Source organism: Paroedura picta, chromosome 7, assembly GCF_049243985.1.
Source record: "Paroedura picta isolate Pp20150507F chromosome 7, Ppicta_v3.0, whole genome shotgun sequence".
In the NCBI taxonomy this organism is placed as follows: domain Eukaryota; kingdom Metazoa; phylum Chordata; class Lepidosauria; order Squamata; family Gekkonidae; genus Paroedura; species Paroedura picta.
The window spans coordinates 80,905,233-80,928,108 of NC_135375.1; the positions used below are offsets into that span (position 1 = coordinate 80,905,233).

General features: G+C 42.9%; 1 protein-coding gene and 1 non-coding gene across 4 annotated transcripts in view; one reads left to right on the forward strand and one right to left on the reverse strand.

Annotated features, from left to right (window-relative positions):
• Window positions 1-22,876, forward strand: part of ADAMTSL1 (ADAMTS like 1) — a 555,547-nt gene that overhangs the window by 353,689 nt on the left and 178,982 nt on the right. For all 3 annotated transcript variants that reach the window (XM_077345150.1, XM_077345149.1, XM_077345151.1), the window contains one exon: window positions 9,896-10,022. In XM_077345150.1, the coding sequence (XP_077201265.1) occupies window positions 9,896-10,022 (127 nt within the window). The remainder of the gene's footprint in view (window positions 1-9,895; window positions 10,023-22,876) is intronic.
• Window positions 8,839-8,943, reverse strand: LOC143842513 (U6 spliceosomal RNA). Its single transcript, XR_013233154.1, has one exon. It is a non-coding gene; the product is annotated as a U6 spliceosomal RNA (small nuclear RNA).

Consider the following 22,876-nt stretch of genomic DNA (forward strand, 5'->3'; position numbering starts at 1 on the left):
AAAGTCTTCTCCCAATCTATAATTTCCACTGTCCTTTCTCATTCCACGCTATTCATATCATTTTCCCCCTGCAACATTTGGATCTAGTTGGAACACAAGATTTCCATGCGTACAGTCCAAGCATTTTGCTGCTGACTGGGGTCAGGGTGAATGTGGTTTCACAAGGGTACAGACTAATTATCTGATTGCAGCAACAGAAGGCCTACTTTGGCATTGGTGCTGACAATAAAGATGTAGTCCAGTGGGATGTCTGGTTGCATCTGGCCCGAGCACCATTTTCTATCAACAAAAGAAGCTCTGTGTGTTTGACAGCAACTATACGTGCCTTGCAGATGGAACAGCCTGAGTGGTGATACCCAAATATGTCATGAAGTCATTGCAGCTGACAGAGTATCACAGACATGATAATGTGAGGCAAGTATTAGTGTATAAAGGCTCCGTTCAGTAATTTGCCTTCTGAAATAAGGAGCAAATAGTTGCAAGTGGGCATTATGCAGTTCCAGATTCCTTGCTTAAATGATTCTCAAAACGTTGGCGCATAGGCACCTTTGATCATTTTACAATGTGGCCCTCTAGTCCATATTTCTTTTCTTTGGAAAACTTGGTAAGTTCTGTCCTGAAAAAAAAAGCAAATCAGCTAAGTATCCAAGGGAATTGGGCTGACTCATAGAAGAAGATGTCAGCCAATATTTCAGTAGCTGCTGATTACAACTGAGTTGTCTTTTAAAACATCATACTTCTGTTTGTATGCAATGTGTTTACTTATTAGAGCTAATGGTGCCATCTAAGACCATAGCTGTCATATCAAGTGTCAGGAGTTTAAAGCCAACAGTTTTAAGGGCTGATGAAACCAGTAGTACCCTTATTTGGTGCTATAAAGGGAGACAAACATCAAAGGCATGCCTGAATGAAACACCAGAAAGGAGTGTCATGAAAGCTCTGTTTCGTGTTGCATTCTTCAAGTTATACAGCCAGACAGCACTGCATGACCCATTATTAAACTGGCCTGTGTAGTAGGAGTGTCCCTAGCTCATGCCTAAGAACAACGATGAACATATGAAATTCTCGGAAAAGATGAGCCTCAATTAATTGTTTCCCAAATGGAGCCACTTGCTAAATTCTAGTTGAGAGCCACTGTTCTAGCTCCACTTTAATCTGAGATTCCATGTGAAAGCCACAACTAGCAAAGGACTTTACCAAAGGTTCTCACCTCCATCATTCAGGAACCATTATCATCAACATGCCCTACAGCATTTTGAGTCCACTCCAGTCAACCTGTTTCGACCACAGCCCTGCTATCTGATAAAGGGATTGTGGTTCCTCCTAAGCCATCCAAAATGTCCAAGAAATTAATCAGAGGGAAAATAAATTCTGCAGTTTATGAGCATGACTTTATGTGCCTGAATTTACAAATATTTGACATTCAATTTTACTTTCTCCTTACTCAGCATTTCTGTTCAGATCTTTCATAAGATATAAGGGACAGGGGGATCCAGATGGCTGTAGAAATTCACTGGAAATTAAGCAGAACTGCACACATACATAGCTTCCGGTGGCTGGAATCTGAAGATGTGTGCAAGAAATCTCATCCCTTAAATAAAATGGTCTTAAAGGTGCCACTGTATATAAACATTGTTCTACACACATACATGCTCTCTGTGCAAGTCCTATTATTTGAGGTAAAAGTAACTTAAGCAATGGAGTACAGAAAGGGAAGGCCCATTCACGGGGAGACCTTTTATCAGGGATGCCCAATCTTTGGCTCTCCACATGTCCATGAGCTACAATTCCCATGAGCCCTTGCCAGCATGTGCAGAATCAGGAGAGTGGTCACATCTGTGCTCTGCCACTGGGCTTCACACCTCCAGTGGGTGATGAGGAGAACAGGCAGCATCTTCTCACCACAGCCTGAACGGGCATGGAAAGAGGCACCTTCTTCCCCTGCAGTACAAGTGCATGTGTCATCTTCCGACCTCCCTGGGTTATCCTAGCCTAGAGTGCCCAAAATACACAGGCAGGCTCTGAATACGTACAGTTAAATAATTCAGTTTGGTTTGTCTTGGGGAGAAAGGATTCAAGCTATTTCTTGAGTTATAAGTGCACAGAAATAGATTTTCATAATTGGGAACCCAGAAGGACTTGTAGGAAGCATCTTATTTCCCCCTCCTCCACTGTTTTCTCTCTCCTTTCCCACTATGACCACTTCCACTTTTCCTGCTTCCTTATATTCTACTAGAGTTACCATCCTCCAGGTAGGCCTTGGAGATGTGGATTCACAATAGGTCTCCCAACTCCAGAGATCTGTTCCCCCATGAGGGTTGAGAAATTGCTGGAGATTCGGGGGTGGAGCCTTGGGAGGGTGAAATTTGGGGAAGGAAGCAACCTCAGAGGGGTATAATGCCACAGCAACCATTTCCTTCATGGGAATCTAGCACTGTCAATCTCCAGGTGGGGGCTGGAGATCACATGAAGTTACAATTGCTTTCCAGGTGGTTGCTTCAGAAGTGAACTCAATGGCATTATACTCTGCTTAGGTTTTTTCCTTCCCCAAATCTCACCCTCCCATTTCTCCAGGGGAACTGGTCTCCTCCTTTTTATCCACACAACAACCCCATGAGCTAGGTTAGGCTGAAAGTATGTGACTGGTCCAAAATCACCTGTCAGCGTCTGTAGCAAGATGAGGTTCTGAATCTGGGTCTCATAGTCTGAAGCTCTAACTTCACTGAATGGCTGCTGTTGAACAATAGCAAGCAGCCAGGCCTACTTGGGTCATGCAAGTCACATGACATCAAGTCACCCAAAGGGTGTTGCCAAGCCTAAAGTTGCCAACCTCCAAGTGTGACCTGGTCATTCCCCCAGAATTACAACTGAATCCAAGACATCTGTCCCCCTGGAGAAAATGGCTGATTTGGAGGGTGGACTCTGTTACATTATACCATGCTGAGGCCTTTCCCCTCCTCAGACCCTGCATTCCTCAGACTTGATCACAAAATCTCCAGGAATTTCCTAACCTGGAGTTTGCAAACCTATCCAGGTTTGGCCCCAATGAGTTGTCCCTCAAAGGGCAAAATAGGGCTATAAAGGGTCCTCTACCCTCCCCCTACCCTTTATTGATAGAGCCAAGCTTGGAATGCTGTGGTTGCCTAACAACAGGCCCTGGGGGGATCTGTGGCTTAACCCTACAGGCACCCCTTTTATCATTTTTGGATTTTATAAACTGCTCAGTGTATTAAAATTCAGATTTTTCTGCAAATTCAGGGCCCTTTCAGCTTGGTAGAAAGATCTGTCTTGCCTATTCACTGCTTGCGTCACCAGGTCTAAGTATCCAAAGATATCCTTATTTCTCTATTAGATTTCTCTATTAAATTACAAAATGAAAGGGATTAGATTAGAATAGATTATCATGTCACTGTAAAACGATTGAGCCTCCCTGCTGCTCCTGGTTAGTCCCCACCACCACCAGTAGCTGGGAGGGATTTAGCCAACCCTACTTACCAGGAAATCTAAGGTAGGGCATAAATGAAATAAATAAAAGTACAATTGTGGTTTTTGCTTACAAGATACATGCAAAGGCCAAGCTCTATTGTATAGGTTTTGAGAAAAGTTCCTATTTATATGCTATTCTTAAATAGCATTATGCATAATTATATTGGGAGCTGGCTTTTAAAACCCTCCTTGCTTTTTTTCTTTACCTCCAAGAAGATAAAAAATATGAATCCATTTAAAAAAATTGATTCGAGTACTAAAAGAAATGTAAACAGCTAAAGGCCACTCTTTTCATTCCTTCATCAGCCTAAAATAATGATCAATATCCAGTTATTACACAGAAGCATTGATATACTCAATTGTGTACTTCATGAATGCCAACAACAAGATTGTCCAGAATTAAAATTTCTATCCATGTGGCTTGAGCATATGTTCTTTTGTTTTGCATTACAGTCGTCTTAGAAATTTAGCTTACACTTAATTCAGATGTTATGTGAATGGCATACTGATGGTGTTATCTAAATTATATGTTAAGTTAATCCTGCCAGTGCACTGCCATCGTAACCCACCTTGTTTGTCCTCCTTAAACACGCAGCTACAGTTCTAGTTCCAGTATGTACTCTTATCCGTGTCTGCAAGTAACCAGATGAAAACTCAAGGGTGCATCAGCTTGTCAAACTGATTATAAAACATGAACAAGGTTCAAATTAAAAACAAGTGTTTAAGTAGATTAGGGACACACGGTCCAATACCAGGATCTCTGTTGTAAAATTTGTGGTGTAGACAAGACTTTTGAAAGAAGATTTATCTATACTTTCCTAGATTTGCTGGCTTGTTTTTATTATGCTAATTCCTGGCCAAATTTCTCAACACTGAAAATAAATTATTGTGAGAAAGTTTTACCCTAGGGCATTTAGGGGAAAGCAAGGCTCAACCAGAACGTGTCATTGCTGGTCCACTTTGTATTCATGGAAGAATCTGTCAAATAGAGCCAAAGTTAACATATTGTGAAATATACAGCAACAATACATATGGTTAGGCCATTTGACCATGCCTTTTAAGTGGTTCACAAAACATTAATTGCCACTGTTTAGTGGACCTTCTTGCTTCATTTAGAGTAATTATATTTTATGTATATATCTTAACATCAGGGGAGCATATTCTAGTTAGTGGCCCAGCCATTTTAATTTTCTTTTAGCCCAAATTAAGAATCAAACTCATTGCAAAGTCTGGATGTTGACCTAAACTACAGCATGATATCTTTATATCCTTATCCATTCTTTTTCCTCTATATATTTATGAAACAGCCTAGGTGGTGGGATGTGTCCAGCTGTCCAAGTTGGAATAGGGCCAATCAGGGTGCAGCCGTCTTTACCCTGATTGGCCCTGCCCCTGCAGCTCCTGCCCTCCATCCCTCGACTCTAGCCTCTTTGTTCTCAGATGCCTCAGTGCTTGGAGCCAGCAGCAGGTAAGGGGAGAGGCCCTGGGCAAAGGATCGTGGTGGAGAGCTGCGGGCCCTGTGGGATTTACCAACTTTCCACAAGGCCTGCAAGACGAAGCTCTTCCACCAGGCCTTTGGTTGAGGCCGGCACCTCCTTTGGAAGATCGGGGGCCCCTTTCCCCTCCCTTCTCAGGGATATATTGCAGTGTTCCCTGGTCTCCTTCCTGGGGGTGCCACTGCTATCATGCACTGGGTTAGATGATGCTTTGTTGTAGGATGTTTTTATGTATTATGGATTTTATGGGATTTTATGTATTGTTACCTGCCATGAGACTGATGGGAGTGGCAGGTTATAAATCGAAATAATAATAACAACAACAACAACAACAACAAGGGCTTCTTGGCCTGCTAGGCTGGGCCTGCTGACAAGGGCCTCCCGGCCTGCTGACTGATCGTTAAGGACTGACTAGCTGACTGCTAAGGAACTCTGTCTCGGTCTTCCTAACAAGGTACCCAGTCCCCACCCGCCCCACTTGATCTGGCTGCAAGCTGCTGCCCAAGGCCACCTTAAGCTGCCAGTCCAGGGGCCAGAGGAGGGGACCCTTTCAAGGCCCATTCTTAGGAACGGGCTTTGAAGCTAGTTAAAGCATAATGCTAGAGAACTATATTTTGGTTACCAGTGAAAGACTGCCTGTTTGCTCTGGTTTATTTCTGTATGAAACATACAAGGCAAGTTACAGTTCAGAACTATTAAGGGAATGAGCCACATGATGACAGGGCATTAAAAAATATCTGAATGTCCCAGATATTTGCTTCACAGAAAGTTAGTGTGATTACTAGTGGTCATGCAGAGAACAGAAGCTAATTTAATTTACACATTCTTCACAGAATGCATTATCTGAAAACAAAACCATTATAACATTATATTATTATTAATCATTATGCAACTTCAGCTTCATTGTTGTGGTCATAAAACTTAAAAGAAAGGAGAATAATTTATTGATCTCAATAGGAACAAGCCTCTTGAAACACATTTTGAATGAGCCTCTGAAGGGAGGATGGATCCCTTTTCCCCACCAAAAAGATTCTGCTGGGGATTAGGGGACCCACAGGGACAAAAGCCAAGTAGAATGGTGGCTGTAGTAATTAGGCATCATCAAGTGAAAAAAATCCTGGATAGATCAAATCCATTCTTTTGTACATGTTAAGAAATACCATCAGCCCTATGTATTTAGCTAATCTGGCAAACAAAATACTTTCAGATGGGTCTAGATTGGATTTAATTTCAGCTATCTAGAGCAGTGGTCCCCAACCTTTTTATCACCAGGGACCGGTCAATGCTTGACAATTTAAAGATATTTAAAGATACTGCAGCCCCTTTAAATGCATTCTGGGTGAGGTCTCAAGTGGGGGGAGGCATTTAAAGAAACTATGATCCCTTTAAATCATCCTTAGAGTGCATTCCAAGCTGAAGACGCAACTTGGAGAAAGCATTTAAAGGGACCACAATCCCTTTAAATGCTGTTTCCCTCCTCCTTTGGAAATAATGGAGGGTGGGGGGCCCTTTGTTGGGATGCTCCAGCAGAGTTCCATATAATGGATCAATTCTCCATTACACCCTATGGGGTCTATTGACTATAATGGTCCTCATATGGTATAATGGAGCCCCCCAAAATTGGGATTCCTAAATATTTACCAAAGTCAAATACCATACCAGTATTGGGATTCAGGAATCTCAGGAAATACCAATATTTTGGGGTTCAGTGTACCTGAAACAGAAAAATCCAAAGCTGGGGGAGGGGTGAAATTATACTACAAATTTTATAAACCATGCAAAATTCCATGGACTTTAGAAGTTTCACCAAACTTGACTTAAACTCTGATTTACGTAAAATTGAACTGCAGCTGCAGTCCTTCAAGATGATGCCAGCTTCAATTGGATGCACTGTAAAATTTCTATAAGTTCATCTAGGCACCTGTGGCTTTTTAAAATGATCATATCTGACACACATTCCTGACTGTACCTGTTAAAACATAACTTAAATTCTGGCCCTTTGTGCTTTATTTTAAACTCACAGAAGCAACAAAATTTTAGCTTCAGATTTACGGCTGTCAACCACAGATATTAAAAACCAATCAATTTATTTCTAAAACATATGGTTTCATTTTATTCGCCTTCTGGTGTTTGGGACATGTAATTTTTTTCTACAGCCACGCGGTCCAGAAAATTTAATCATGAGTCTTGGCAAATCCAAAAAGTTACTACCAACTTTATTAACTTACTGCATTTTGGTTTGATAATGTAGCACCAAGTCTCTTAGGCAATTCATATCCTTTCTCCCCAATTTCTCCCAGTAATTTGCTTTTCATTTCTAAATTAAAATAGGCTTTTGGTGGTAAAGTGCTTCCTACTTAGACGTTACTTTTTTCTATTTCATCGATGCTGTGCTCATGTTCTCACACTATGAGCAGGTTTGATGGAACATACTCAGAAACTCACTGCATGACACAGTATGTGAAAATTTGCACTTGGATTCTGACATCTGAATTTTAAAATCTTCATGTTTTGTATCCCTTTTGCCTGTTTCTGTCACAGCCTCTTCCTTCCAAATATAAGGGACTGATATCTGTAGAAAGATTGAGCTCCTGAGTAACAGAATGTCAGTTAAAAATAGCCAGGAAACAAATAGAGCCCAGAATTTGCTTCTGTTTGTTTAACAGATCCACAGTGGTTAAAAAAGATACAACCGGAAGTTATCTTGTCTTTATCCAGTATCATCAAGTGTCCTCTACTCCCACATTCTGAAAGAGCACACTTAACAAACAGGAGAAGGAAAGCAACAGAATTGGGAGAGAAGGAGGATAGGAAAAGCTAACAGAGAAAGACATGTGATCTCTAGTTTAAGGAATTGCAGCCTTAGACCTTGACAGTGATAGCTTGAAGTTTTACAACTATGCCCAACATTTTCAAAAATAACATGTTTAAAAATGAGCATGTGTACCAGGGTCCGAAGATAATATTTTAGGAAGTGATTGCTACTAGAAAACATGATAATTATTCTCTCATTTGGCTTAGTCCCTATCTCACCTAGTTACCCTGTTTAGCCATAAAACAACAATTTATTTATTTACTAGCCGAAAAGCCCATTACATTCAGGAATGCAATGGCTGCTAGCGGGCAATGGGAGGGAGACCGGGCCAAGGGGGGGGATGTACCTGAGGCGAGCAGCGCATTGGCGGCGAGGAGGTTGGTGGTGGGCAGGCCGCTGGGAATCAGGGCAAGTGGCAGCGAGCATGTGGAGGGCTAGGGGCTGGCGTCCTGGCGGCAGAGAGGGCGGCGGCCAAGCAATGGCAGGGGCGGTGGTGTATCCTGGCCGCATGGCGAGCGACTGGTGAGCATTGCGCTGTCAGCCAGGGCCATTGGTAGCGGCTGGTTCGGTGGTGGGCAGCCAGAGGGCTGCGAGCTGCTGCTGGTGGCCCCTTGTTTGGGTGCGGGTGCCTCAGCAGCAGGCGGGCAGAGGGCAGTGGGAGGCAGGACGGAGGTGTGGCAACCAAGCGCAGCCCTCGCCGCCCAGGAGTAGTGTGGCAGCAACACTGGGCAAGTGGTCCCATGCTGCTGGGGGAGGTGGGTGCTCTAGGGGCCATCCCAATGCAGAGGCACCCAGCAAAGCTGCCTGGCGGGTGCTCTAGGGGCGCTCTAGTTGCTGTGCCAATCCAAGCACCTCTGGATTGGCCCACTGCCTGTGGTTTCGGAGGGCTGGACAGGCCCGGACAGCAGCCTTTCTCTCATTTAGGTCACATTTTGGTGAAAATCCTTTCAGTCTGGAGGCAGAAACAAAAACAGTATTATCACAAAGTTTTTGATGAAGAGTGCTTTGGCTCTTGAAAGCCTATTCAACTTGTGGGTCTCCAAGGAACGACTGGACTTGAATTCTGTGTGACATCCTTGTGCAGTGGCCATACTAATCTTCTCTGTATCATTCCAGTTTTTGTATATGTGCTGCCAAAGTGAGCATTTGATTCAAAGCAAGAAGTTTTATTATATGTTGCTCAGGCTAGGACATGTTTCATTCTGATTGAATTTTGTGGGACTTTTGAGTACAGAGCTGAATTTCTGAAATCCATCACTAGTTTCAGCCCTCCCTTGGTCTGCAAATGGTACACGTTTCTGTACTTCACTCCAAGGCAGGAAAGTCACCTGACTGACATGTGACGACACCCACGTGTCTTCAGGTACTTTTAACTTCACCTGTTTTGTAGATTAGGCTACATGTATTGGTTTTGATCTGAGTACTCTAAGTCATGTACATTTTGGAATAAACTACTCCACCCAACAACTCCCCAATGCCTGTGGAGAACTAGAAATGAAATCCAGATTTTCTGCTTTTTGTTTTCAATATGGCTTCCCTGTTGTGTCACACCATGAATGTTCTCTCAGTATGGTTTGCAAAAAACAGAACGGGGTGATGGCCATATGTAAGTAACACCACATGTTATTCTGACAGGCATAGCAGGTAGGCACTTTACCAGGACCGCAGCAGGATTCGAAAGCTACTTATAGTGCTCCAGATGATATGTATCTGTTTGCCTAATCATATAGGCAAGCAATCGTACACATCATTTCAAGTGCATTGTGTCCCACTGGCTTTAACTCTGAAATAATATACACATAAACATTGCATAGAGCTTGTATCTACTTTGTTGGTCCTAGGCTTCATTCTCCTGCTTATATTTGATATTCCAGGTTTAAGAAGTTTTTCTTTTTCGGCTACCTTATAAGTAGTTTGCTCCTAAGTACACGTGGAACTGTCCTGGGCAGATTCATTTGCTCTCCTTCTCATTGCTAAGATGCTATATGGCCCTCTGGGGACAATGTAAGGGGGAGAAATTGGCGGGAACTAACCACGGAGATGGATCCAACAGTCCGGAGGTGCTCAATTTGAACTGCATATCCTTCTCTTTTGTCAGATTGTTGGCTGTGATCACCAGCTGGGAAGCACTGTGAAGGAAGATAACTGTGGGGTCTGCAATGGAGATGGATCCACCTGCCGGCTTGTTCGAGGCCAACATAAATCTCAGCTCTTGGCAACTAAACGTAAGATGTTGACTTGACTTTTAGCTCAACAGGAATATGAAAGTACTCTGAAGTGAAAATAACATGGATGTGTAAAGGAACAGAGGAGGGCTTAGAAATTTTAATTACAGTTCCACACACTTTGAAAATATTTTCTGCAACAGCAGGCAGAATTAATATCTATACGATCCCCTTTTCTGCTGAGAGAGAGAGAGAGATTTGCTTGGCTTCCTTTATTTCGGGAGGTTTGAAGACAGGCTTGCCAGAAGTTGTCTTTTGGGAGGCAGCATTTCTTTAAGTGTTGGCAGAAGCTCAACAGGTTGGGCTGCAGTAAAAAAAAAAAGCCCTGTGCCTAGTGAATGCCCAGCCATCCTGCCATACAGCTGTTCAATGGCATTCAGATTGGAATCAGACATGCTTAATGAACTTATTTTTGGAGATATGTCCTGAAAGTCATTAGACGGAAGCCTATTTTTTTTGTCCTGAAATGCAATTAGGTGGAATGGAAGTGCAAAATATGACTTTCTAGAACAATTTATTCATGGAATGTTGTATTTAAGGCCAAAGTGCATGTTACACTAATACATATAATGTTAACTAGCCAAACCTTCTTAACTATAGTGTGCCTCCAGGGGGAGTATTTTTCACAAAAGAAAGGACTAGAGGGGGAAAGGGGGCTTAATTCTTTACTCCCCAAAGCTGCCATCTTGCTGCTTTTTAAAACCACTCATGTGTAGTGGTTTAAATGTTGAACAAGGACTGGGAAGACTTGGGTTCAAATTCCTGGTCAGCCACAAATTCACTTAGTGACTTTGGCCTCCTCTTTCTTACTTTCACAGTCCCCCCTCTCTCAATCCTTCCTTGAAGGATTGTTGTGAGAAGAGGAAAGCCAAGTAATCTTGGAAGGGATTGGGATACAAATGTAATTTATTTTTTTACTATTTTACCTCAATTACTGTCACAGATCCATGTTTTCTGTGGTTCTGGAATCCTCCAAGGGAAAAAAGACTTACTAGGGGAAGGGTTATCAAGAGCAGTTTGCCATAGAAAAGGAGTTCCCATTCTATGTGGATGCAAAGTAATGAGTGGTATGGTCCAAGTTCTCTTTTTACCCCCTCTAGCCAAAAGTAAACATGCTTTTGCAGTATCTATAGTTGCTTTATTCTTTTGGTCAGCTGGACTGGAGTTTAACTAAAACCAGGTATATATAATACCTCCCTCTGTGTAAATATTCTCATTTTAGAAAGAAAAGTTGGTACATGGCCTAAACATCTAGAATAGCATGTAATTTCTTTTGAGGGGGTGTGTGCCCATTTCTGCTGAATATCTTATTCCATCCGTTTATGTTTGGTTTGTGGGCAACATTGTTTACAAAATCGTCCTTATTGCCTCAGAGAATAGAATGGTAGTTAGAAAGTTCAACATCCACCCACAGCTGGCACTGCATTTTTGTATACTAGCTGAAATGGGACAGCCTGCAAGTGTATGGAGGAGAACAGACCCCTATTTCTGAGGCAACAGTGCATATGATAAAACAAAAACACACTGGATGATGTAGTTGATAAACTGTTGGAGAAGACTATAGAACCCTAGATTCATATGTCCACTTGAGGCAATCCCTCTTTCTCTCTTTCTCCCTCTTATTCTTTTATCCTAGCCAAATGCTATTGAGGATAAACTGGGGGAGGGGCCATGTACACAAGAAAGCAGGCGATCTGTGTTACAATACTGAAAAACAAGCAGCTCCTTTCTTCATATATTTGCTTATGAAGAAGTACTTTTCAAAATAATGTCCTTAATTGGTTTGACTTATTCCACTACATGCAATAAAATGATGTGATAGAAGCGTGAGGTGGTAGACTAAACCACTTTAGGTTGTAGGTGGGGATGGGGAATGCCAATTTTCAATAGTCATGTGAATGTATCATATGATCCTTCAAACATATCAGGGAGAAAAGTTCAAGCCCAACTTGTTTTTCACAATGCTTTTTTGTGCTTTGGGGGAGATTTTTCCATAGGAGAGTTTTCAGAGATATAATCCTTTCCTACAGTTTGATTAAAGACAGGGAGAGAAATTTTGAGCTTACTTCCAGGAAAACATTCTTAGGGGTGCCCTGTCACCAGGACATTGGTTACCTAAGCACTCAGAAAATAAAGTACATTGCAAAGAAATAGGCAAAGGGCAAGGTTACATGGCCTTATAGGTACCAAGAGTATGGTGTGAGTTTTGAATCTGTGCTGATGAATATTGTCTGGTTGAATCACCATATGATCATATTTTTTGGCCAGTTTGTAATAAACTGAAAGAGAAAATTTACTCACCGGCTGGCAAGGGATTTAGACATATGCTGAAACAATCTTGCAATTGTGTCCATGTGGATTCACGGTTAACCACATGTCTGGCAGCCACATCCTACCATTCTGAAAGGGTCATGTGAATTACCCTTCAGTCACCAAACAGCGGAAAACACTGAATGTGTCAAATTATGGTTGTTGGTGTACATATTATCTTAGTGAAATTCTGTGTTATAGACAAAATGACTGTAAATGACTAGAAAGGTCAGCGAATTAATCTACAATGCAAGTGTAAAGCACTATTGGGGGGGAGGGAATTTAAAATTCATATCCCATCTGTCTCCTGGAAAGACCCTCAAGTTAGCTTACTAAACAGTACAGTAAAGTCAGAATAAAGACAACAAACAACCAAAAAAAATTTGCCATGCCTAGTCCATGAGCTAACAAGTTTGTTATTTTAATCATTTTATGAAAAACCTAACCAGTCCAGGTTGAGATTGACTTTTTAAAGAGGGAGTTCCATAAACATTTTACACAATATTTTATTTTCTATCATGCATGCAATTTGTCATTGTCGAATTGATTGGTGGCCCTATATTATAGTCTTAATTTAAAAAAAAGGGATTTTAATGTTCTGCTCCTTGCCATAAGTGGTCCTGTAGAACTATAAAAGAGTGAGCTTAACATCCCTGATAACCACAAAAGGGTAGTTACTGACCAGGAGCCAGACATCCTGGAATGTGAAGTCAAATGGGCCTTAGGAAGTCTGAGCAACAATAAAGCTAGTGGTGGTGACAGCATTCCAGTAGAACTATTCAAAATCTTAAAAGATGATGCAGTAAAAGTGCTACACTCAATATGCCAGCAAATTTGGAAAACTCAACAATGGCCACAGGATTGGAAAAGGTCAGTTTACATTCCAATCCCAAAGAAGGGAATTGCCAAAGAATGTTCAAACTACTGCACCATTGCACTCATTTCTCATGCTAGCAAGGTTATGCTCAAAATTTTACAAGCTAGGCTCCAACAATATGTGGACTGAGAACTTCCAGAGTACAGGCAGGATTTCGAAGAGGCAGAGGAACTAGAGATCAAATTGCCAACATACGCTGGATCATGGAGAAAGCTAGGGAGTTCCAGAAGAACATCTACTTCTGCTTCATTGACTATGCTAAAGCCTTTTATTGTGTGAAGCACAACAAATTGGGGCAAGTTCTTAAAGAGATGGGAATACCAGAGCATCTTATTTGTCTCTTGAGAAACTTATATGCAGGTCAAGAAGCAACAGTGAGAATTGAACATGGAATCACTGACTGGTTCAAAATTGAGAAAGGAGTTCGGCAAGGCTGTATACTGTCGCCTTGCCTATTTAACTTGTATGCAGAGCACATCATGAGAAATGCGGGATTAGAGGAGTCACAAATTGGGATCAAGATTGCAGGGAGAAATATCAACAACCTCAGATATGCAGATGATACCACTCTAATGGCAGAAAGTGAAGAGGAACTAAAGAGCCTGTTGATGCGGGTGAAGGAGGAGAGTGCAAAAGTTGGCTTGAAACTCAACATCAAGAAAGCAAAGATCATGGCATCTGGCCCTCTCAATTCCTGGTAAATAGTTGGGGAAGAAATGGAGATAGTGACAGATTTTATTTTCCTGGGCTCCAAGATCACTGCAGATGGGGACTGCAGCAAAGAAATTAAAAGACGCTTGCTCCTGGGGAGGAAAGCAATGGCAAATCTAGATGGCATCCTAAAAAGCAGAGACATCACCCTGCCAACGAAAGTACGTTTAGTCAAGGCTATGGTCTTCCCAGTTGCAATGTATGGCTGCGAAAGTTGGACCATAAGGAAGGCTGAGCGTCAAAGAACTGAGGCTTTTGAACTCTGGTGCTGGAGAAGACTCTTGAGAGTCCTTTGGACTGCAAGGCGAACAAACCGGTCAGTCCTAGAGGAGATCAGCCCTGACTGTTCCTTAGAAGGCCAGATCCTGAAGATGAAACTCAAATACTTTGGCCACCTCATGAGAAGGAAGGACTCCCTGGAGAAGAGCCTAATGCTGGGAGCGATTGAGGGCAAAAGGAGAAGGAGACGACAGAGAATGAGGTGGCTGGATGGAGGTACTGAAGCAGTAGATGCAAACTTAAATGGACTCCAGGGAATGGTAGAGGACAGGAAGGCCTGGAGGATCATTGTCCATGGGGTCGCGATGGGTCGGACACGACTTTGCACCTAACAACAACAAGAAGATATCTGCCTTGGGCATTCAGTGGCCAAGAAGCTTGTTTAACCAGCTTTCCTATATTGTGGATGTGCAAGTGATAAGACATGCTACATTACACAAATGGGAACCCATTTATTCTACAGTCACCCTTGGTGGCACCCTTTCAGTGGAAGGGGAGTTCAGGAATCATTTTCAGTATACAAGTACAGAGTGCCTGTACTACGGTCAGATTCATTCCTGCCCATGCAGAATAGGCTACCGTGTCAGGTAGAGCATATCAATGTATCCCAGCCATGCAGGAACCAATAAAAGCAGCACCCTGTCCCACCCAGTTAATGAGTGCTGCGTACTTTGTACCAGAGTAGGATAGTGGTTAAAATGTCATACTAGGATCTGAGAGAGTCACACCCTATGCCATGGATACTTGCTGGGGAACCAGCCGGTTACACTCACAGGTTTTTTGTTACCATAAAATGGGGGAAAGGAGAATAATGTAAACCATTATAGGACCAGCTCCTCATAAAATAATTAATTCTATAGCCTTTATTGCACAAAGATAAAATCATAGAGTTATAAGGTGCCTCATAGCCCATCTAGTCCAACCCTCTGCTCAATGCAATATCAACATAAAGCATCCGTGACAAGGGTTTGTTCAGCTATTGTTTGAAAGGGAGCTCACCACCTCCCTAGACAGCCAATTCTACTACTGAACTATTCATTCCATAAGAAAGTTTCCTCTAATATCCAGCTGGTACCTTTCTACCTGTAACTTAAACCAGGGGTCCCCAACCCCCGGTCCGCGACCCGGTACCAGGCCGCAAAGGCCATCGTACCAGGCCGCCAGCGGCCGTGCCTGCCTCCCCCCCCTGCAACGAGAGGGGGGGGGGAAGAGACCGGCACGGCAGCCAGCGCGGCAGCCGGCGGAGCAGCCGGCGCGGCAGCCGGCGGAGCAGCGACGCTAACGCGCACGCGCGGAACTGCCACGCATGCGCGTTTGCGCCCCCTGGTAGCCAAAACGCACACGCGCGGCAGTTCCGCGTGTGCGTGTTTTTGAGCAACTGCGGCAGCCAGGCTGCTGGCTCTCCCCCATCCCCAGAGGCGGTCCCCGACCAGATGAAGGTTGGGGACCGCTGACTTAAACCCATTATTCCAAGTCATATTCTTTGCTGCCACCAGGAACAGCTTCCTGTGCTCCTCTAAATGACAGCCTTTGAAATACTTTAAGAGAGGAATCATGTCGTCTTCTCTAAAATGAACATTCTCATATCCCTCAGCAGTTCCTCATAGGGCTTGGTCACCAGTCCCCTGATCTTTACTACTATTTTCTGCACCCAATCCATAGTCCATATCCTTCTTGAAATAAGGCCTCCAAGTGTGGCTTGACCAGTGTTTGGTGTACAGCGGGATTGCGAAATCTTATGATTTAAATGTTATACTTCTGTTGATATACTGCAATACCATATTAGCTGATCTTGCCCCTGTATCATACTGGCTGCTCATATTTAGCTTACAGCCTACCAAAACTCCAAGATGTGTTCACACACATCACTAGCCAGAAGTGTATCCCCCATCCAGTATGCATACTTCCCATTTTTGTTACCCAAATATAGAACTCTGCACATGGGGAACTCTGTGAAAAACTGAAATCCAGGTAAACAATGTCAACGGGGTCTCCACAGTCTGATAAGCTCATCACTAAATCAAAGAAGGAAGGTCTGACAGGACCTGTTATGGACAAATCTATGCTGACTTCCCCAGATCACTAAGTTGTCCTTCAAAGACTCACAAATTGACCCCTTTAAAATCTGCTGTCATATCTTCCCTGTGACAGAGGTAGTTTCTTGGGTCATCCTTCCTCCCTTTTTTTGAAGGCTGGGATGACAGGTAAAGGAAAAGGCTAGAGAGTTACTTTTGGGGGAGAATTCAGAGAACCTGCTAAACTTTTTATTTACAATGCTACATTGATACAGGCATACACCAAAAATAAAAGGGGTGATGATATGACACTGCCAGTGATGCCACCAATGAGAGCACCGTCTCTTGAAAATCCTGATTACTTAGGGCATATGCAGAAGCAAATAAACTGGCTCCACAACTGTGAAAATTCAGAGGGAGGGCAGACATGTGGAGGAACCCTGCCCAAACCAATTCCAGTGCTTGTGGATTGACTGCCAAGAAAATCAGGAGTAAGTCAAGCATGCACATAAGCCCCTTGTAGAGCCCCTCTGTAGACAGATGTTCTGAGTCAGTGTAGAGCAACTTCATGTGTACTTCAGTAGTGCTTTAGCTATTCGCTCTACTCTGTTATGTTTGAAATGCACTAGAATGAAATGAGTTCCCAAAAGTGTTGTGTATTTTCTATTAAGACTAAGAAAATAAATGTAAGCAGTTACAGAATATATAGCTGATGAACCTGTACCATTGCTGGAGATTTACCTCACTGCAAAAGGTGTTAAGTCCAGTCTCACTGGAGTCAAACTTCCCCTTAAGGATCAGGTTTCCAGCTTGCCTGTGCTATTAGATCACTCCTTTCTTCAGATGCCACCTTAATAATTATAAGTATCTATGCCATCTTCCCGTATGCCATCTGTGCTTTTCAGACCGCCTTCTCATTAGTGTGCCTTCATTTAAAGGTAAAGGTAAAGGTATCCCCTGTGCAAGCACCGAGTCATGTCTGACCCTTGGGGTGACGCCCTCTAGCGTTTTCATGGCAGACTCAATACGGGGTGGTTTGCCAGTGCCTTCCCCAGTCATGACCGTTTACCCCCCAGCAGCAAGCTGGGTACTCATTTTACCGACCTCGGAAGGATGGAAGGCTGAGTCAACCTTGAGCCGGCTGCTGGGATTGAACTCCCAACCTCATGAGCAAAGCTTTCAGGCAGCTGCCTTACCACTCTGCGCCACAAGAGGCTCATGTGCCTTCATTTAGAACTGTCTATATGGCAACAGCAAGGTTCATTGGCTTTTACATAGCATCATAGCGTTGGAAGGGGATCTCCAGGGTTATTTAGTCCAACCCCTAGCAGAATGCAGGAAATTCACCACGACTTTTCAGTGGTGAGTTCAGTCCTTTGGAATGGCATATCAAAGTATGGACAATGTCTTTGCTACATTTAACATGTAACATTTTATCCTTTATCTGTGCTCCTGACCTACACAACAAGACATGGCAGAAGCAGCTTTTGCTTTCTTGATGATTCTTGCTTTTCTTTCTGCATTTTCTTCTTCATAACTATCACAAAAGAAACAGTGCCTGGAAAAAAGCATCTGTAAAGCAGGTAGCAAGAAGATATCAGAAGCATCCTGCTGCACAAAAAGTGGATTCCATTCCACAGTGCCTTATACTGGCAGCTTCTGTGCCAAAAATTATGCTGGAAAGGTTTTTGGTAAAACATTCCAAACGCACTGTTCATCACATTGAATTCATTTTCTCATTGTATCTGTGTTCAATTCTGTCCTCTCACTCTGTTAACATCACTGAGGATGGGAGGAGGAGGAAGGAGAAATGGGGAGGATAGGATCAGATGAAAAAGGAGTGTGTAGATCCCTGCAACCATTAGCGCTTGTAACGGAAACAGCTATCTCCGTATTTGTAGGGATGGTATATCAGTCCCAAAGGTGTCAGAAACAGAGAAACAGCAGGGTGGGAGGAGATATGTGTCATGGACTTCCCTCCTACACTCTTCTGAGGGGGAAACACCTGGGTTGATGTCCCCTTCTTGCATATAAAAATGAAAGATTATTTGAAATAAAATTTGGTGCTTCAGCAATCCATGCTCCCTCTCTGCATCCACCAAAAGCAAATATAGATTTTTATTGAGCCTTACTTGTAAAATCTATTTTCATAGTGCAGCTTCTGCATTGTTGATCTCCCCACCTTGTCTCTACATTGTCTTGGATTTAAAGTAAATGGTGGATAAAGAACTCATCTGTCCTTGTCATTTTTTTCCCCCTGGCCTGTTCTAGTCATATTAAACCCCCTTTTTTTTCTCACCCAGTGTGATCAGGTTCTGATTGAACGTGATCATGTGATCACTCTCTGAAATTTCATTACTTGAAACTGTGCATAAATATGGATTGTTGAGTTTGACCAGTATAAAGTGGCATGATGATAGGCATGACTGGGTTGGGCTGCATTTTGTTAAATCTATTTGGTTGTAAACACAGGGACAATCTAGGTTTCTGTGGCCAAAGTTAGAGGTGATACAGGATATCTATGGCCAGACATATCCACATTTTAATGTTTATGTAGAATTACATACAATTTTTACCTAAACGTGGATATGAATTTGATTGGATCAATGGTGCCTGAGGAAGAGATCTCATGAGAGATTTCTCATGAGTTGGCCATCTGTGGGAAAGAGTTTGCTACTGTGGTGCTTCTAAAATCTGGAAATGTTTGGATCCCCATGCTTGGGGGGGTGAGAGAATAGTGGATTTATTTTTAACCAGGATTGGGATAGTAGACTTTAATTTAGTAAAGTTTCTCAGTTTGCTGCTACTATTGGATCAAAGAAACTTCCTGTCTCTGTTTCCTTACCCTTCTCAGTAGGCACATGATCACATATGTTCAGTTCTTATCTGGTCCTTTCTCACATAAACTCCCTGGCATTACACTGATAAAAGGACAGCTTTGCTGAAATGTTCTCCAACCTTGGCTTTGTGCCAAGCCTAAATGGATTATTCTGAGTGGTTCCAAGACCTTTGCCTTGCAAGAGATTTTTCGTTTAGTGATGTTCCAACTGATCGCAAGTAAAAGTTATCTCCTTGTCAGGGTTATTAACTCGTCTGTTCTGCAAATGTCATAGGATCAAAGGAGGGGAAAGGTTCTGTGGTGCTACATTTATTTATTAGCTTGGATGAGACAGAGTGGCTAAATAGACCTTATGGGCAATGCTGAATCATATAGAAGTCTAGACAGGGACACCAGTCTGTGCTGAGCAGTGGCTTCAGGAATTTGGCCTCTAAACGGACATCGTAACTCTGCAGCTGACTACTGGTAGAACGGAACACTTCAGATCTAAAGAAAATCTGACTTGAGATTTCACAGTGTGGACATTGGGCCTGTTTTCGCAAGGGAGTAAGGAGAAGGAAGAACAGGAGCCCCTTATGACTACGTTGAACTTGCAAGAAACAAAAAAACCTCACATAGAGCGCTTGCTTTCACTTGCACTTTGCATGACCTGTGGGTAAACACAGACTTTCTATTTTCAGCAGGCCGATTCCATTAACTTTTATTAACATATTTTTGTGCTCCAAGATCTGTAAAAGTTTCTCTGACCTGTTCTAATGCTTTTGAGTATTAAAAAGATACCAGTGAACAAGTAAAACTACTTTAAAATAGTTCCTCCGTCAGTTTGTGAGGTTGTGATGAAGGCTTAGAGTATGAATGGCAATTATTAAAACTGAAAGTTGTTTGGATTTATAACTGACATTTAGCATTTATTTCTTTATCACCCTTTCTTACTTTTAACTGTAAATTTGGAGATATGAGTTTTAGAAAATTTAAAAACAGTTGCGTTTTTTATTTTCTTTAACAGCAGCCGGAAGCTAAAGGGTGAACTGATTTGTCCAAGTCAGCATAAAATGATGTTGGGTGGTGGTTTGAAATAGAAAAAAATTAAAATGTGCTTTTTTTCTGGCCATTTCAGACTAGGCAACTAAACATCTAAGACAAATCATTTATAGAGTGCTTTTAAAGTGCAAAGAACTTTCCAAACTTAATTTATCTGCCTTATCTCAGTTCTAGCTGTTCATCTTATTCCACTATTATTTCTGTTTTACAAAGCAGAAACTGAAGATAGTGTCCTGCCTTGTATTATCAACTCAGACCACAAGGGTTAGTATGACTTGGGATATCCCATATTACATCTGATTTCCAGATTGGAGATCAGGTCCACTAGAGCAGCAGTTCCCAACCTTTTTAAGGCTGGGGCCAGCCTGCGGGGGTGGGGGGAGAGCGAGGCCCGGGAGCCGCGCATGCGCGGCAGCTCAGCGCAAACACGCATGCATGGAGCCTGTTTGCTCCCCGCCGGCAGCTCTGCGCATGCGCCTTTGTGCCCGCCAGCATGCCGGCAGCTGCGCCTCCCTCTTCCCCCCACCCGCAACATGGCGCTCGCCGGGGCATGAGCAAATCAGCCACTTTCACTCAAGGCTTGCAGGGGGGGGAGAGGGAGGCGTGGCCACTGGTGGCCCGGTACCAGCCCCAGGGGTTAACGACCCCCGCACTAGAGAAAATGGCTTTCTGATAGACTTTTTGGTATTATACACTGATGAGAACCCTCCTGTGCCCAAATCCCACCCTACCCAGATGCCACAAATAATCACCAGGGATTTCACAACCCAGAGTTAGCAATTCTGCTGTGCCACAATGACTCCCAGATCTTTGAAAAGCCTTCTAGCCAGTGTTGGTTTTCTAGTTCTGTCCTTGTTGTGTTTGATCATAATGAACCACTGTAGGTGAAAATGTAATTCACCAATCCAGTAATCTGAGAGTTTTCGTGTAATTCACCAATCCAGTAATCTGAGAATTTCAGTGTTAAAGTAGAACATTTTAAACAATGCTTTCAGAGGAGCCCTAAAGGTACAGGATACAGTTCAGGCTCTTGCCTGGGATTGCGCAAGCACTTCTGGCAAAGGCAGAATGGAACAGGAGCTGTTGCAACTTTGGCCCTTTCAGTTGGCTTTTGCAATTGTGTAAATGCCTAGAATTCTGGTCTGACTTTCCACTCATTTCTGCCTTACCTCAAACTTCCATGTCACTATTTATCTGTGTAAAGGGCCCTCAGACTCAGAATTTTCTAGACTGCAATTGATTCATTAGAACATATATTTTATGTCTTGCTATCTCCACTTGCTCCTTTCTTCTTTGTTTCCCATATGCATTCAGCATTTTGACCTCAGCTCTAAAGATGGGAATGAACCAAAAAATGTGGTTCACTTAGTTATTCATGACATGTCCTTTTTTGCAAACCATGGACTTTCACAAACTTTTAGCTGCCTCACAAATGGTGAGGCACTTTCTTGAGGGGGCATAACTAGGACCCTGTAAATCCAGTCCTCACTAGACTTGGTAGAGGAGAGGAGATTCAGCTAAAGATCCCCTGTGACTTTATTGATTCTGGCTTGCACAGGATCCATTCTATATACTCCTGAATCTCCTGAATCTGCACTTGTCAAAATGACAAGCTCAGGAGGTTCAAGAGTATATAGAACAGATCCTGGACACTTTAGAGACACCAAACTTGAAGAGCATGTAGAGGAACTTCCTGGAGAAATCTGCTGTCAGGTTGGAGCTTGCACAAGATCCATTTTATATACTCCTGAATCTTCTGAACTTACACTTGTCAAAATGACTCAGGAGAGTCCATAACAACTTTATTTTTGTAGTCCACCCTTCTCAGTTGGCTCAAGGTGGGTAATAGCAAGATTAAACATATACAAATATATTTTGCATCATTGAAATAATTAATGTATACATTTAAATTATATTAAAAGCTGCCTCCCATTTAATATAATTATATTATATTAAAAGCTGCTAGAGACATCAAAGCTGCAGGGGATCTCTCCCAGATGTTCCTCTATATGCATTCTGAGTTGTTGCTTAGAAGTTCTGTAACCATTCTCAGTGAGTAGAGACAGTCTGTCTGCAAATGTCTCTGTTCACCAACTTCCATGAAGAGCTTGAAAGTTCATGGAAAGTTCATACTGGTTGACCTGCCACAACTTAACTTCACAACCCATGAACCGGACAAAATTTGTCATGAAGAACCAGTACATGCCCATCCCTACTCAGTTACCTGTTAATCTGTCTCTAATTCCTATCTCTAGTCCATCTTTCTCTAGTTAGTATGCAGGCCTGTCCTTGACTTTGATCCGGAAACTGCAACTAGTCCAGAATGCAGCCACCAGGGTCCTGACAGCAACACCTCGGAGGTCCCACATTCAGCCCATCCTCCAGCAGCTGCGCTGGCTTCCAGTTGAATTTCAGATCAGACTTAAGGTTCTGGTTATCACCTTTAAGGCCATACACATTTTGGGCCCAGTGTACCGGAAGTATCGCCTCTCTCCTTATGCCCCCCAAAGAGCCTTACACTCTAGCACTTCCAACTTCCTGGTGATCCCTGGCCCCAGGGAAGCTCGCTTGGACTTAAGCAGGGCCAGAGCTTTCTCCATCCTAGCCCTCACCTGGTGGAACGAGCACCCAGAGGAGATCAGGGCCACAGTGCCTGCAAAAGGGAGCTTCTCCACCAGGCATTTGGTTGAGGTCAACCTGTACCATCATTTCCCAAGGGCCCTCCTCCTGGGCCTCCCACCATAATTCCGCCCAGCTCACTGGGCTATCAGTATGAGTTAAT